This window comes from Petaurus breviceps, unplaced genomic scaffold (assembly GCF_028583685.1).
Source record: "Petaurus breviceps papuanus isolate PSGF00001 unplaced genomic scaffold, PetGlider_PUasm1.0 90383, whole genome shotgun sequence".
NCBI lineage: Eukaryota > Metazoa > Chordata > Mammalia > Diprotodontia > Petauridae > Petaurus > Petaurus breviceps.
Window position 1 is genome coordinate 1,867,919 of NW_027187234.1, and position 12,456 is coordinate 1,880,374.

General features: G+C 38.0%; 1 protein-coding gene across 1 annotated transcript in view; it reads right to left on the bottom strand.

The window, feature by feature from the left end:
• The window catches only part of LOC138177296 (late lactation protein-like), a 34,896-nt gene extending 22,440 nt beyond the window's left edge, over positions 1-12,456 (bottom strand). The window contains exons 1-5 of the mRNA XM_069108405.1: positions 12,367-12,456; positions 11,510-11,637; positions 10,746-10,816; positions 7,928-8,041; positions 6,779-6,880 (exon numbers count right to left, since the gene is read on the bottom strand). Of these exons, the coding sequence (XP_068964506.1) occupies positions 6,779-6,880; positions 7,928-8,041; positions 10,746-10,816; positions 11,510-11,637; positions 12,367-12,456 (505 nt within the window). The remainder of the gene's footprint in view (positions 1-6,778; positions 6,881-7,927; positions 8,042-10,745; positions 10,817-11,509; positions 11,638-12,366) is intronic.

The window sequence follows — 12,456 nt, forward strand, 5'->3', positions numbered from 1 at the left end:
TATATATATATATATATATATATATATATATATATATATATATATATGTCTATATATGAGGGTATATGGGCATGTGAATACATATGTACATGTGTGTATATATGTTTACAGGTATACATATATAGAGGGCACAGGACCAATTTAACAGGAAGGGATGATACCTAAAAGGTGAAATTAAGAGGGGAGAGAGGAATATAATAAGAGGAGATGGGGAGAGACAGAATGGGGTAAACTATCTCATATAGAAGAGGCAAGGTTACAATGGAGGGGAATAATAGGAAGGCAAAAGGGAATGGGTCAACCTTATTCTCATTGAATTTGGCTTGAGGAGGGAATGAAATACACACTAAATAGGGTATCTCACCCTGAAGGAGAGTAGGGGGGAAAGGGATGAGGGGGGATGATGGAAGGGAGGGCAGGATGAGGGGGAGGGAAGTTGGAAACATCTGTAGCAGCAAGCACCCCAGCATCCCCAGGGTGGCTGCCAACACAGGTTCTTAGATCTGCTTTGTTAAAGAAAAGCAACTCAAAATGGGTTAACAAGCTTACTTTAATCAGTCAAATATGAATCATTTACCTAGTTCAGGGGGAAAAGGTCAGTACCCCGAACTTCAGAGTATACAGACAGAATTATCAAGACAGAGAAACAGATCAAGTAGACAGGTTTCCAAACTGTCCAATCATTATATCCATACCAAATCAACATCTGGGTTTTTCAAAGCTGGGGGGCTCTCAATAATGGCTTCCCAGAGTCTCATCTGATCAAATCACAGAACACTTCTCAAAGTGAGCCCCAAAACAAAGCCTCAAATCAGGGTTTATATAGCCTCCTCCTGGCTCAGAGAATGTAACAACCTTCTGGACCCACTGGCCAATCAAAAAGTATCTACTGAAAAACAAGCCTCCCACCCCAGGCTCCAGGTGCACTTTAGCCTAGGGGCAGGGAAGATCTTAAAATTTTACATTACCATTACAACATCCACTTTTGAAAAGGGACAGTATCAGGCGGCCAGGTAGCACAGCAAGTAAGAGCACCAGCCCATGACCTGGGATTGAATCTGGGCTCAGATACTTAGCACCACACCCAGAAATAACTGGCAGTGTAACTTTGAGCAAGTTACTTAACCCCAATTGCTTTAAAAAAAAAAAAGGGGGGGGGGGGATGGGATCAAAGTAGAGAATAGAACAAGTGGGAGGTGGGATAGGAGGGAGGGAAATATAGTGGGTCTTACAATATATCTACTATGTTATTGTTTTGCATTAGCTACACATGTACAACATATACTGAACTGCTTATCTTCCCAGTAAAGCTGGGTGACAAGGGAGGAAGGGAATGGATCTTTAATTCAAAGTTTTAAAATCAAATGTTTAAATATATATTAAATAAATTAATTAATTGCTCCAATCCTTCTGAAAAACAAAAAATCATATACCAAAATTTGTGTAGCCATTCACTAATCGATGAACATTTACTTTGTTTCCAGCTCTTTGCTGCTACAAAAAAGTGCCACTATAAATATTTGAATATATATGGCTCTTTTCTCTTTTGTCAATAACTTCCTCAGGGTATATGCTTAATAATAGAATCTCTGGGTCAAAGGAAATGAATATTTTAGTTATCTGATTTGCATAATTCCAAATTGCTTTCAAGAATGGTTAAACTAATTCAAAACCACACCAAAAATGCATTAAATGTGTGGCTTTCTTTCTACAAACTCTCCTGTTTATATCTTTTGCCATCTTTGCCAATTTTCAAAATGTGAGTTCAAACCTCAGGGCTGCTTAGTTGTGCATTTCACTTAAATTAGTGATTTGGAACCTTATGCCATATTATTATTAATTATTTTTGCTTAGTCATTAAATCATGTCTGACTCTTCTTGACTCAGTGGACCATATTGTCTTTGGGATTTTCTTGGCAAGGATACTAGAGTGTTTTGCCATTCCCTTCTACAGTGGATTAAGGCAAACAGAGATTAAATGACTTGCCCAGGGTAACACAGTAAGTGTCTTAGGACAGATTTGAATTCAGGTCCTCTGGACTCCAGGCCCAACATTCTATCTACTGAGTCACCTGTTATTATTAGCAGTTTACATTTATTTTGAGAACCATTTGTTAATATCCTTTTAACACTTCTCTATTGCCAAATGGCCTATGGTCCTGTGTATTTTTCATAGTAGTTCATATGTGTATACACACATAGATGTATATATGAATATATTCATGTATGATATATATATTCAATATACAAATTGAATACCAAACACACCCAAGACTTTTGCAGGGTTTGGAGGAGGGCATGAGGAGGAACAGAACTGACTCAGGTGTATATTGGTAGATACATTGAAAAATATTTTATATCATATAGGTTTTTTAAAATGGAATTTCCCTTTCTAACTCTCTCTCTTTCTGTGTGTGTGTGTCTCGTGTTTTTTGGTTAACATAGAGGAATGTTGATGATTTATGTGGACTTTTATATTCTAAAATTTTGCTCATTTTATTTATTGTTTTAATTAATTTTTGGTTGACTCTTCAGGATTTTCTAAATGTATCATAGTATTATTGAAATCAGGGGTTTGTTAAGGAGCTGGCTTCCCTTATATATCCATAGCTTCCAAAGTCTTTTTATCTGTCTCCCTCCTGAAGAGAATGGAAATGTGTGTGTATATGCGTGTGTACACATATGTGTATATATACATATATATATATATATAGGTAGAGAGATATATATGTGTGTATGTGTCTCCCTAAGAAGCTCTGATACTAATTCTGTCCCAAATGCAGGCATTAAATATCATATACTGCTCCACATTCTTTCTCCTAATTCAAAATCATGACTTCTGTATATATAGCAGTATACAAAATAATCTGAGTAACTAGAAAGCTAGTTACATTCCATATTCAGATTGCATATGCATTTTTAATTTTTCTGGAATATAGCATAACTTGTTGGTCTAAGTCTAATTTCTGTCATACTGATTTCCATTTTCCCCAGCAGTTCTTATCAAATAGGTAGCTCTTTCCTAAGTAATTAATATTTTTCAGGTTTCTTTAGCACTAGATTATTAAATTCAATTTTTTCTGATTCTTTTTTATAAGTCTGTTCTATAGATCTCTTTTTCTTCAAAAACCAAGTATTAGATACAATCTTTATTGAATTATGGTCAGTAAATAACCTGTTTAGTATTTCTGAGTTTTGAATTTTTTGATCAGATCTTTATGTCCCAAAATATGATTAAGCTTTGTAAATATGTTATGTGTGACTGAGAAATATGTAATCGTTTTTTCTGTTCTCATCTAATAACTACAGAATAATCATTTCTAATTTTTAAAGAGTTCTGTCCAAGTTTTTATCTTCTTCATTGTTTATCTTTTAATTAGATTTGTCAAGATCTGAAAAGGGTATGTTGAGATCTCCCACTATTACAGTTTTATTGCCTATTTTTCCTCACACTTCAATTATTTTTTTTCCTTTATTTAGGTGCTATGTTATTTGATGCATATATGGTTTTTATATTGGTTCATTATCTACGGTGCATTTGAGCATAATGTAGTTTCCCTGCTTATTCTCCCCTGTATTCACTGTATCCTTGTCTGAAATCATGACTGCTATCCCTGCTTGAGTTAAATGAAGCATAATAGAATTTCCTCTAATTCCTTATTTTTAACTATGTGATTCTTTATGTTTTAAGTGTGTTTCTTATAAACCACATATTTTTGGATTAAGTTTTCTAATTTAATTTGCTGATGGGTGAATTCATAATATTCACATTTGTGATTATGATCATTAATTGTGTATTTCCCTCAATCCTGTCCTTTTGTACCTTTTCTGCCTTTGCTCCCATCCTCATCTATGCAAATAAGAAGGTGGTAAAAGAGGGAGTTTTCCTTATACTTTGTTCTATAAATGAAAATGGACTTTTTCCTCTATTGCCATTCTTTTCTTTACCCTATTCTTCCCTTTATTCCAGGTTGTATTTATTCTTCCTTTCTTCTTGATCTCTCTATCTCCTCTTCAGGAGAATTTGTTTTGTTAATGACTATTACCTTACCTAGTCAATCTAGGCTCCTTGGTGTTTGAATTCTTTCTTTTTGATTGCTTTTAGTATTTTTTACCTAGAAGCTCTGGAATTTGGTATACATGGGATTTTCCATTGTGTAGTTTCTTTCAAAAAGGGCTTAGTGCATTTTTTAAATTTTTCTTTCTGGTGCTAAGATCTGAACAATTTCATTTTTGATGTCTTGATATATAACATCTAAGGTCTCTTTTAGGTCAGGATTTTCATATAGACTGATAATTCTTAGATGATCTCTCTTTAACCTATTTTGCATATACTTATATTGTGTTTCTTATATTTTCTTTGGTTTTTTTTTTCAATCTTTTAATTTGCTGAACTATTTCTTGTCTTAGTTGTTTTCTGTTTGACTCATTCTAACAGTCAGGTATTCATTTCTTGGCTCTTTACTATCTTTTTTAAAGTCTCAAGTTTCCTTGCCATTCTTTTCTTCCTAGCTATTCCATTTTGTATCTCCTGTTTCATTTCTCCCTGGTATTAGTATCCTCTTATTTTTTTGTGTATATATCCCAGCATATTTTTTCCCTCAGGCTCTTCCTGGACTTGTGGGATTATTCTATTCTTCAGGGTTTGTTCCTTGGGTCTCTCTCAATCCAAAATATTTCTTCATAAAATTTGTTGTTTTGTTTGCTCATATCACCCGTCTGACTCCAAGGTTTGTGCTTGGTCAAACTCTACTCCTATGCTACTTGACTGTATGGTTAGACTTTACTTCATCTTATGTACTATGATAAAGACTAGTCCCCATCTTCTTCAGAAATTATTTGAGTTTGTTACCTATACCATAGCTGAGGCCCAATGTAGCTGGATGCTAGGTTAGGAGAAAATTACCTGGATGATGCTCAGGATCTTTTATTTTTCTGTGGCCAAAGCTCTGAGGCTACCCGGCTGCTGAAATTATTACCTCCAGTTAACATAGACCTAAAAGTCATCCCAACACTAGGATCGTCATAAAGCACTTTTTTCTTGATAGTGTGCCTGAGACATTTCTCTGACTGACAGGCCACCCTCTCCCCTGGGCTCAGTCTAGGGCATTTTTAACACTTTTTCTTATTGTATAGTTCTGGGACTGTCTCCTTGATGAGTTCTGCTCATAGTCTTTTCTCCTACTGCCTTAGGGATCCCAGGATACACTCTGGCTGTACCCTACAGTCCCTTCTCTTATTGCCATGGAATTGCTTTGCACAGGTCTTTTTACCTACCCTAGGCTACCTGCATTCCAGACTTTCATAGCCTTTTTTATATAGTTCTGGAATGGGTAAAGGATTTTCTATCTGACTCTAAAGAGTTTTAGGTGCATTTTTACTGCAGCATTTGTGAAGGATCCAGCCTCCTGCAAGCATGCTGCCATCTTCCTACAAATGATTTGTTTTCATCATTGATTTATCTCTCCAGACTTGAATCTTACTTTAAGGCCTAGCATGAAACTTACCAAAGACAACTTTTTGAATACCTTATTTATGCAACCTTTAACCACAGCCTATAGAATCCATAAATTCCCTCTGATCTTTGGAAGTCCAAGGTACATGATTCCCAGTGATGTGTACCTGATTTGGTAATAACCTATTTACCATTCACTACCTCAATAAAAGCTAAAAAAGAGACTGAGCCAAGATGATTACTTCATACGTTTATGTAGCACTTATGTAGCATAGAACATGTTAGAAATTGGAGGATGGCACTGCAGTGATGAGGGAGGAGGTTATGCTGGACCCAGGAACAGAGAATGCTCATCATCTGAAGAGATGGTTCAGATTTCCTGGACAGTATTGATTCTGATTTTGAAAGGAATCATTTCTCCTAGAAAACATCAAAGGAAAACTCAGTGACGAATTCTTAGAATTGCAGGAGGGAGCAGAAGCTTCACATGAGCTAGCAAGACCTGGCCCCAGTATACCAAAAGTTTGTAAATTTCATCATTGCTTTCAAATACAATAATGGATAATTGGGCTTATAACACTCTAGACTTAGAGCAGAAAGAGACCTTGGGATCATCCAGTCACCCAGCCCTCATGCTATAAAATAGAAAACCAAGATCCAGAGAGTTGAAGTAACTTTCCCAAGGCCACACTGGTATTTGAAGCCAGAACTTGAAACTAGATCCTCTGGCTCCAAGTTCAGCACTCTCTCCACATCACACTCAAGGGGTTGGAGTCTGGCCAGTTGTTCTTGGCTTCCACAAAGAACCCACCAAGGGGCAATTGCCTTAAACTCTAATACCTGGGAATGGAATGAAATGTTCACAAGCATTTATTAAGACAAAGGGATACTAAAGATCAGGACAGAAATTCCAAGGAGTTTGTGACCTATTGAAGATATTGAAAGTAAAATCAGAACTCTGGAAAGGCTTAGCTCATCTTCCTATAGTTGAGCTGAACTAAGTGACATTTTAAGTCCCAAATAAACTGAAGGTTTCTAGATTTTTCCAGAAGATGCTCTAGAAGTCTTTAAAGGACACCTACCTTAAGCAATTCTGGGGTGCAGGCCTCTGCAAAAACAAAGACACATGTGAATGCATTTGCCAAAAGCATTTCCTACCATAAAGCTCACCAATTGAAGAATAGTTCATGAGGTTAGCTATGATCTGCTAAGAAGTTAGTATAAAACAGCTTCTAAAGATGAAAAAGGAACAGAGGAAAAGAGATTGGAACACAGGGAGAAGACTGACAGAACAGGGAAGAGCTAAAACTCCATTCTTATTACCAGTTTGTTTGGGGATGATGATTCTTCTTTCATCAACTCTTTCTCTGAAGATAAACCTGTAAAAGTCCTCCAGGGCTCTTGGGTTCTCATCTATATTTGGACCTGCAGAGAGAATCAGGATGAATAATTGTGAGATCTGACACAATAGCTCTCTAAGCCTTACCGCCATAATGGATACTTCCTATAGTAAGAGTCCCTCATTTTTGCTGCTTAGTAAATTTAATTGTTAGCAAGAAAGATGATCAGAGTAGAACTCAGCAATGGTTGAGCAGATGAGCACTTGTCCTTACCAACAAGTCCCCTTGCCCTCCATCTCAAATGCATCCCAAACCTTCATCTGTATAAGAAAAAGAAAACATCTAAATCTATCAAACATGAACCAAAACAATGCCCCAGATCTCCAGAAGTGCAGTGGAAGACACATGTGCGTGTTTGCCTCCATCTCTTGCCTTGCTCAAATCAGGCTCTGCCGTGAGAAGAGAGGGAGGGAGGGAGAGAGAGAGAGAGAGAGAGAGAGAGAGAGAGAGAGAGAGAGAGAGAGAGAGAGAGAGAGAGAGAGAGAGAGAGAGAGAGAGAGAGAGAGAGAATGTGTGTGTGTGTGTGTGTTCAGTGGTTTAAGTTGTGTCTGACTCTTCATGACCCCATTTGGAGTTTTCCTTGTCCAAGATACTGGAGTGGTTTGCCATTTCCTTCTCAAGTTCATTTTATAAATGAGAAAACTGAGGCAGACAGGGTTATGTGACTTGCCCAGGATCACATAGCTAGTAAGTGTCTAAGATTGGATTTGAACTCAGGATGATGAGTCCTTCTGATTCCAAGCTCAGTGCTCTATCCATTGCACCACCTAATTGTCCCTGCCTGTTGAAGGCTTGCTAAGAAAAAGCTACATCGGTGCCTGTAGTATGAGAATGCAATGGTTTAGTAGTGTTACTATAAAATCCCTAGCAAAGGGAATCTGAGGTGACTTGCAGAGTCCACTGTCCATGTCACTGGGCTTTGATAAGTATCAAATGGAAAATCAATCCACTCCTACTACTTTCAGGGATTTCATATTTCAGAACGTAAAGGACAGTTTGCATGACCAGATTCTAGCAACTGTCTCACACACTGAGGCTGTTCTCTTGATTCACAGTATCACATGTCACTTACCCACAAGTTTGGCCATTCTGATTTGCTTGCCTTGAAACTCTCTTGGACAGATTAGAATCCAGTATTTCTCCTCAGATGTTCTTACTGTGGTACAGGTGTAACGTTGGCGTCTGTCTATACAAGAATAGTGAAAAGATACCCCCATTAGCATCCTAAATCTTTTTAGGAAATGTATATAGAAGAGACCGAGGCATACTTGAGAACCCCACTTCTGGTGAGATATGTACCAGAAAGCAACCATAATCCAAGAATCTCTAAGGATAGTTTCATGACTCCAAAGTAAAATGATTTTCCCCTTGAACCTCATGTAGCACATCATTTTGTACTTCTTTTGTGGAATTATCATGAACAATTGTGTTTATAGGAACTCGAGGTTTGGATTTGGAGGGAGCTTAAAGAAAATCTAGTTCTAACTCTCATTTTATAGATGAGAAAACTGAGGTCCAGAGAATTTCATTAATTTGACCAAAGTCAAAAAGAAACCCAGTCTTGAGTCAATGAAATAACCAAATTGATTCTTTATCATCTTTTAATTGATCCTGTTTACCATTAATTAATTTTGTTCTGTAACTTGCCTGTCATGATTGTTTGTTTTTGAGCTTAGTTCAGAAATTCAGCTGGCCTATAATGAGTTAAGTTTAGAAATTCAATTCTCCTTCTAACTACTATTCTATTCTTGCCTCTTGGAAATCTTTTCTCCTTGAGAGATACAGGTGGACACCAGGAAATCTGGTTCAGTATCTATACACCACCAAGCTGTCCTTCAAGGGTGTCTGGTTTGGTATCCAAAGAAGTCTGATCTACTGTCTCTGACTTTGCAGGTAGACACAAATAATGTTGCTAGCTCCTCATTCCCAACTTCCCACCCATTATATTGCCCCCCATGTCCCATCTCTGTAAGTAATCATATTGAATTTACTGTTCATGATGATGAACAGATTTTGTTCTTGCAGATTTTGTTCATAATTTTTCAGTTGTGTCCCTATTTGGGGCTTTCTTGGCAAAAATACTGGAGTAGTTTATAATTTCCTTCTCCAGTTCACTTTATAGATGAGGAAACTGAGGCAAACAGGGTCACACAGCTAGTAAGTGTCTGAGGCCAGATTTGAACTCAGGAAAATGAGTCTTCTTGATTTCAGGCCTGGCATTCTATCCACTTGTTCTCTATCTATGAAGTCCTGTTCTTTGTTCTGTACTCCCTAAAACCATAAAACTGTCCTCCTCATTTGGGGTATTAGCTTTGCTGAAGAAACTGAGATCCTATTTATTGGTAAATTTGTTACTTACTAATAAATTAAATAAATCTGGCCTCAGATACCTAACACAAAACTAGCCATGTGACCTTGGGCAAGTCACTTAACCCCAACTGCCCTACCTTTCCCCCTCCAAAAATCAAAAAACAAAACAAAACAAAAATTTAATTAATGTGACTTTGGGCAGGACCTATGATTTCATTGGTATCAGGAACTCTTAGTAAGTATAATTCTTTTTTTTTTTTGCTTTTTTTTTCTTGGAAGGCAATTGGGGTTAAGTGACTTGCCCAAAGTCACATGGCTAGTAATTGTGCCAAGTGTCTGAGGCCACTTATAATACTCAGAACTTTGTGCCTCAGTTTACCATATTTTGGAAGGAAGATCTTGATTCGCGTCTCACTCTGACAAATCACTTAACTTCTCAATGTCCTCTTGCAAGCTGGTGCACATTTACATTGGTAGAATTATGCTTACTGGAGGTGGCTAGGTGGCACAGTGAGTAAAGCTCCAGCCTGGAGTCAGGAGGACCCGAGTTAGGTTCCAGCCTCAGACACTTAACACACACAAAAAAAACAGCTAGGCATGTAACCTTGGGCAAGTTACTTAACCCCAATTGCCCTCCAAAAGGCAAAAAAAAAAAAAAGAATTATACTTACTAAGAGTTCCTGATACCAATGAAATCATTGGTCCTGCCCAAAGTCACACTAATTAATAAAAACCATTAAGTATCGGGCATTTGTACCATAAGTAGGGATCATGTCCTATCAATATGTGTTGAGAGAAGACTGAGTTCTTTGAGGGCAGTGACTGTCTTGTTTTTCTATTTGTCTGCCCAGAGTTTAGCACAGTGCTTTACACAAAATGAGCACTTAATAAATGCTTTTTTCATTCATTCATTCATTTGAAATTTGCCCTCCTTTGATGAGAAATCCACCCTCACCAGAATTGTGAGGCAATTTAAGTTTCTTTCGAAAATCTCTCCCACTTCCATGTGCCTCCAATTCCAAGGTCCCAGGCATACACCTGTGCTATGGTACCCTACGTGTACACATCACCCTGAGTAGTACTCCCCTCATTTTTGGTATCGATGTATTAATGCACACTTTTGTCTCCCTTATTTCCTGAATTACACATGTGACTCCTTAAAATAGTGTTTATGAGACAGTACCTTTACCCAAGTAAATATCTAAAGGTGAGAATTTCAAATCCTGGGATTGAACAGGTCTAAAGGGGTTAAGAAAGTGTTCTTGTGTTTTCCCAAAGTATATCATGGGAATAACTGCCTAATCTACCTTTGCCACCTCTATCCACTCGATCTCAGTGATTTGGTTAATTATACCTGCAGGAGGGCAAGTCTCCTGTCAGTTCAGTCCATGCCTTAGAAAAGCCTGCCAAACTCTCTGTACATTGTCAAGAAAAAACAGCCTTTGGACTCCAGAACCCTAGAGAAATCCCAGATCCCAGTCTTTCCTTGAATTTGACAAGTTATTTATGGAAACTAGGCCTCAGACTGGGATTCTTTGACCTTGGAGGTCCTGTTAATGTGATATGTTGGAGAAACTTACTCATGGTAATTCTCCTGGGTTCATCTGTTTTTTCCAACATTATGTTAATCTCTTCACATTTGTCATCCTTCCTGGAAAGCAGAACGCACATGAATAGTTTACCCAAGGTAACAAGACTGTTAGAAATAAATAAGTCATCAAAATCACAACAGGTCATTTTAGTTCCAGATTCCCAAATCAGATCTCAAATTGGCCAACCACAAGAGAACACCTGAGAGCAGGCCAGTATCACAGTTTGTGCCTTAGTAGTCTTACTTATTAAAAAAAAGTTTCTGTGGGTTCCTATCCATTTTTGAATATCAAAGATTGCCTGGGCAAATCTATAAACTGGGAATCATAGAACACAGTATTCTCTAAGCAATCAAAATCACAAGTGATCCCAAAGGAAATGGAGAAAGGTATATGGTGTGACTAGATAGTGATGCATAATCTATGATGACGTGTCATGAACTATATAGGACAGAGGCATCCACAGGGGAACTGGAAAATTAGAAGAGTCTTGAACCCTAGAGGGACTAAGTTGGATAGTAACTCAGAAAGTCAGTCAGTAGATGAGAAGGAAGCATTTCCCCATTGATGCTAAAATAGAAACTTCTTACTCATATATGAAAACTCTTGTCTACTGCATGTGCTTAGATTCAAATAGCACAGGCTGTAAAGCAATATTCAGAGGCTAAAGAGTGATAAGTTCTAGTTATGGTCCTAGAACAGGAAAGGTAAAATATGCAATAGTCTGACAGGATAATTCTGGGCAGTCAACATACCTCAAGGTAAATCTGGCCTCCATTTTGTCATCATTAAGATGGGTGATGGTCAAAGGTGACATGTTTCTAGGTATTTCCTCCTCAGGAAATTCCTTGGGTACTGCAATGACCTGTACATAGTATGTGCCCTAGAGAGAATTGTGATATGTAGGCAGGTGTTGAGGAAAGACAAAGGAGTAGCAGATCTCTCTGGTTCACAAGTATCTCCTCCTGCTCCCCTGGATATTCTCTGAACTAACCCCAGCTCTAATGCAAAATTCATCCATGAGTCAGTTACCCCAGGGACTATCACGGACCTGGTGGTAGCACACACACTGAAAAAAATTTTGGAAGAAACTGGTAGGTTCAGGTAAACTAACCTTAAGAACCCAAACCTATAAAGTGGCAGCAAATATTCCATGGCCCCAAATAGAGCAGGTATTTGGCACTGACGCTATAAATTAATCCTCACAAACAGTGGCCCTGCATCATTAGCGGTTCAATTCCACATAGGAGTATAACTTGCTTGAAATGGCCATTAGCAGGGATTACATTACTTGGATGATAGCCCCTATGTCTAGCTTATTGTGGACAGAATAAATAAAAGTAAAGGCAAGAGAAGAGTGAAATCCTTAACCTGGTTCCTGCCTTTTGAACTACCATCCCTATCACCACCAACAGATTAAACCCAACATTTTCTGGTTGTCTATTGCCCTGAAGTTACTGTCCCTTATAGAATGAGAAAGTTGCGGTTCCAGACATGGTTGAAAAGGCCCCAGGAGAACCTTGGTTTTAAATGACATCCTTTTGGTAGCATATGTCTCCCCCACCCCACCCCACTCCCACCCATTCTATAGTATTCCTCAAACCAGCCTTACCTCCAGTGGTTTAAATTCAGAAAATGTAAAATCATCAGCATGGAGGATGGAGAACAGGCTTAGTGCGATGGTGAGGAACAGGACCTTCAT